The 5113-nt window shown below is 29.7% G+C and overlaps 1 protein-coding gene across 1 annotated transcript; it reads right to left on the reverse strand.

Annotated features, from left to right (window-relative positions):
* Positions 1 to 2365: 2365 nt before the first annotated feature.
* On the reverse strand, positions 2366 to 3949 carry LOC136091092 (uncharacterized). The gene has a single exon (XM_065818077.1). It carries the CDS (start codon positions 3947 to 3949, stop codon positions 2366 to 2368), a length of 1584 nt encoding a protein of 527 aa, XP_065674149.1.
* Positions 3950 to 5113: the final 1164 nt, after the last annotated feature.

A 5113-nucleotide genomic window follows, 5' to 3' on the forward strand; every position in this document is an offset into this window, starting at 1 on the left:
TATTTGTTGTATGCGGCGAGTAAAAAACAACTTGCTTTTTAGTTTGAATAAACATATCAAAAACAAATAAATCCGCTATTAAGAAATGAATAAGAAAGCGAAGCTTCGTTCGAACATATTTTGAGAAAGACCAAAATAATCAAAAAGACCAATAGAATCAAACAAAATGCAGCATATGTTATAAGACTCTACCTTACAACAGTTCGACCAGTTCAATGCAATCCCATTTATCAATTGATCATTGCATTAATTTAAAAATATTTTCAAAAATCAACAATTTTACTCAACGATGACTACATATCCGATATTGAGAGCGGTAATGAAAATAGTTTCGAAGAGACTAGTCATAAAAAATTAAACAAGTTATTGATAAACTTTATTGTTAGTACTGATCAGCCGATTTCGATAGTACATCATCCAGATTTTGTAAATTTAGTTACTGAGTTGAACAAGCTACAACAAAATGCCATGCATAAACACGGTGTGCCAAAAATTAATTACATTAATTAAGGACAATCTAATATCAAATTATATGCTAGAATAGACATTTCTCTAATTCGATTGCGCAACTAATTTCTCAGCTTGAAAAAGAGGCCAGTAAGGACAAAAATATAAACAAATAGCGGCAAACAATTTAAAGGATAATTCTTAATAGATTACTTGTCTAATAAAAAATGAATGGATTTAATAGTGACTGCTTTAAAGATAAAAAAATTCAAAATCTAATATTAGACGATATAAATAGAGATCTGAAGATAGAATTAAATACAAAAAAAGATGTATCGTTAAAAGAAGATATGTGCTGGGGAAAATCTCTAGAGTTTCTCCCAGTGTTCACCAGACGTGAAATTAATAATCATATGAACAAATGCGGTAAATTAAAAGGAAAAACTATTAAAAAAACGTTAGAAAGAGGACTGAAATTTAAGCAAGAACGTTACATTTCTACAGACAGCTTATTTACAACACGAACACTCAAACACTTCATTGCAAAATGTACCTGTCGAGCAAGTATGAAAAAAATGATTCGTAAAATGCAAATATATATAAATCGCAAAAATAGTCAAGTTGATAAGGCTTCTTGCAGTTGCCCAGCTGGATTAAGTGGTTATTGCAATCACATTATGGCTTTACTGTTAGAGTTGGCAGATTACTCATTAAATTCTTTTAAAGTTGTTCCTTCTGAAATCGCTTGCACAAGTACTTTAAGAAAATGGGGAGTGCCTGGTGAGAAACAGAAAAAAATATATCCTGTAATGAAAAACGTACTTCATGCTAATTTTACAAAAAAAGGGATTAACCCAACAGTATATGAGGCAAGACGTAACTTCAATTTTATAGATAACTTAAATGCTGTAATGAAGCTACAGAATAATTTAAAAAAAATTAACCCAAATATTGGCTATGCTCATATTATACCAAATAAAATTCTCATTGATTCAGAAATCACAAAATTTGGCATGCAGTGTTTAGGATCCCCACTTTCATATCAACTTTTACCAGTTGAACGAAATTTTATTGTTTTATCACACTTATGTCAAAATGTTGAATGCGAGTCTATTATAACTTCTAACCTTACCTTACCTAGTAAATTTTTAGATATACCTGATACATGGAATTATTCCCCAAAAGAAATGGAGTTTATGAAAAAAATAATTGTCTCACAAGAAGAAAGTATATCATTACAAAAAAAAACTGTAAAACAAAGGCAATGTGCACAATGGTTTAAGGAGAGAAAATATAGAATAACATCATCAAATGCACATAAGATTTATATTAGGAAAAGTAACTTTGAATTTTTGATAAAACAACTTACAGAAGACATTAAAAAATCCAACAATGTTAAAGAAATGCTAAATCACGGTAATATTAATGAAGACATTGCAAAAGAAAAATTTAAAAATGTAATGATTTATCGATTAAACCAAAATATCAAAATACTTGAGACTGGATTATTAGTTCAACCATGTATCCCTTGGCTTGGTGCAAGTCCAGATGGACTTGTTTTAATTGATTCAAAGCCATGTTTAATTGAAATTAAGTGTCCTTACACAAAAAGAAATGAAAGTCCTAATGATTTAGTTAAGGAAGAAACATTTTATATTGGTTCATTACCTACAGGAGAATTATTTCTAAAGAAGGATCACTTATTTGGCTATTATACACAAGTCCAAATGGCCATGGGTTTATCTGGACTAACTCATTGTTTGTTCATAGTTTATGTTTATAAAGGAATTATTATTGTAAATGTTGATTTTGATGAATTTTATTTTTTAGATGTTATCGATAAGTTAAGCGATTTTTATAAAAAATATATTTTATCATTCTACGTTTCTCAGTAATAAATATTACATATCTTATATTCTTACTGTTTTATAAGAGGATCCATAAAGTTACACAATAAACAGCTTACAGTCCAGATTTGATTAATTGATCCATATAAAACAAGAGGTATTTCATTTCGTATTTGTTTATTTTTCTTAATTCGTTGTATGGCACGTTCTACATGAATTCTTAAAGCTGCTATTGTTTGACTTTCTATAACCTCTTCATGTGATAGCTGATCTCTCCCATTTAAAAAGGCTGGAATATTCAGTGTTACACCTAAAGGCTTAAGCAGATCATTAATTAAAAAACCCCTATCAGCCATTATAGAATCACCACTCTCCCATAGTTCTTTTTGCAAAAGTCCTGATTGCTTAACTATTTCAATATCAGAAATAGAGCCAACAATTAGTTCACTAACAAATGTTACTGCACCAGAAGGAGCAATGCCAACTAATCCTTTATAGGTTACGTGATGCTTATAATGTGAAAACAGACTTCTTTGAATCGTTAGGCTGGAAGGTCTTTGACAAAGCAACTCAGTACAATCAATAATAACCTTCGTTTGAGGATATGTCTCTTTAAAGCATTTTGGCATATTATGTTTAAGTTGGTCTAAATTTGGCCAAATTGGTATAGCACCAAGTTTAAGATATATAAAATTTGACCATGTAATAAGGTATCTTGAAACAGTAGATTTTGGTGTTTTAAATAACCAGGAAGTAAAACTTAAAGAAAAACCAAGTCTTAGCCATGTTAAAAACATAAATAGTTGATCAACCGATTTCATTTTTGACTTACGACCAGGTTTGGATTCCGGTGTAGAATATGAAGGAGATGAAAATAATTCTTCAGGTAACTTTTCCTCAGAGTTATGCTCAGGATAATAATATTTCATGTTTTCACATTCATTTCCAGGATTTAAATATTCAAATAAAATGTCAAATTTTTCTTTTTTCATGCCAGTAAATGAGTTGAAATACTTATCATCTTTTTCAAAATTTTCAAAGCTAAAAATATTATTTTTCAACTGGTCGTTTATTATTTTTAAAGTTTTATATTCTTCAAGCAAGCTTCTGTAACTTTCATGACATACTTCTATTTTTTTTTCTATGATTGTTTTTTCGGATAATAAAAGTTTACAATTTTCACAATCTACGTTTTTGGTCGAATCGATTATTGTATGAGTTTCAGTATCAATATCAGTTGTAAACACTGAATATTTCGACTTTTTGCATGGAGATTTTCTAGGTAACTTATCTTGTGGTGTCTTGAATGAAAAAATGCTAGGAACTTCATTCCCTGATTTTAAAGTTTTTTTACCGCATCCTGAACTAACTTTTATTTCCTCAGGCCTAAAGTGAAATTCACACACTTTCGTGTGTTTCATAATTTCAAATTTATCAGCACCTCCTTTACGTCTATATTTAAATATTTCCTTACACCAAGCTCTGTAAACATCAAGTTTTTTTTCTTTGTTAGGAAAAGAAAATAGAGCAATGTTAGTCTTTTCCATATTGTTGTTATAAAACGAACTTCCGCACAATGGAATACAGCAATACATCCCTCTTCCACCTTTTTTCACTTCATTTGGTCTGAAAATGCTTGAGTTGGAATAAGACATCTTTTGGAGCGAAATTATGTTTTTAATTTTATCATTTCGAGAAAGAGTTTGAATCTGTTTACATTTTTGTCCTTACTGGCCTCTTTTTCAAGCTGAGAAATTAGTTGCGCAATCGAATTAGAGAAATGTCTATTGAAGGGATGTCATTTCATTACAATTACTTGTGATGTTTTGATGTGATGATCATTGAGTAAAAACAGCTACCTCGGTGTGACTTGTCATTTTATTGACAAAAACGTGGTTCTCGTTGACCAAAACCTGGATCTTAGGTTTATGTCTGAAGTGAAAACAGCTGAATATTTATTTAATACGTTAAACGAAATCTTTAGTGAATGGTGTCTATCAGTAATAAGATTTTTGCACTAGTTACTGATTCAGGTGCAAACATTTTCTCTGCAATAAATAAATTTGATGATAATGTTTTTAAGATTTTATGTGCTGGTCATAGTTTGAATCTTGTGGTTAACGATCTTCTAAACACGAGAGATGTAAAAGTAAAAAAACTAAAAAATGGTTAAAAGCATTACGAAGTAAAGGATTACGACGGTAATGGAAATTTAATTAATAAACAAATTACAGAAAGTGAAGTTAAAGAAATTGAAAAAATGAACGAAAGCAAATAGAAATCGCAAAGGTAATTTTATCCTTTAGACACATTGTTGGTTCATTTAAGCATTCGGAGATGTTAAAAAAAAAGTTGTGAAAAGTTCAAGAAACATTTCGATATGAAACTAAAATAAAGTTAGTGCAGGATATAGCTATTCGCTGAAATAGCCAATTCGATATGTTTGAATCTATATTAACTAATAAAACTGCGTTGGACATGATAAGCATCGAATACCAAAATATAAAAGACTATCTTTCCACTGCTAATGAATTTAAGGAGCTGGAGGATTTATGTGATAAGTTACACCCAATTAAAGAGCTAACAAAACTTGTTGGCGGAAAGAAATATGTTACAGTAACATTTCTGTTTCCAACATTGTATTCTCTACTAAATGAAATACTTGAATCGCAACCCATTTTTACAGAACTAGAAAAGACTTTTCAAAAGGAATTATTAAGGTCTCTTAATAGGCGTTTTAAATACATTTTTGTTAATGATTTTTTCTAAGCAGATACTTTTTTTGATTTCAAATTTCGTAAATTTGAGATTATCAAAAA

This window comes from Hydra vulgaris, chromosome 14 (genome assembly GCF_038396675.1).
Source record: "Hydra vulgaris chromosome 14, alternate assembly HydraT2T_AEP".
NCBI lineage: Eukaryota > Metazoa > Cnidaria > Hydrozoa > Anthoathecata > Hydridae > Hydra > Hydra vulgaris.

What these genes read in the sequence shown, in the direction of transcription:
- LOC136091092 (XM_065818077.1), bottom strand. Translation starts at nt 3,949, where the DNA reads ATGTCTTATTCCAACTCAAGCATTTTCAGACCAAATGAAGTGAAAAAA.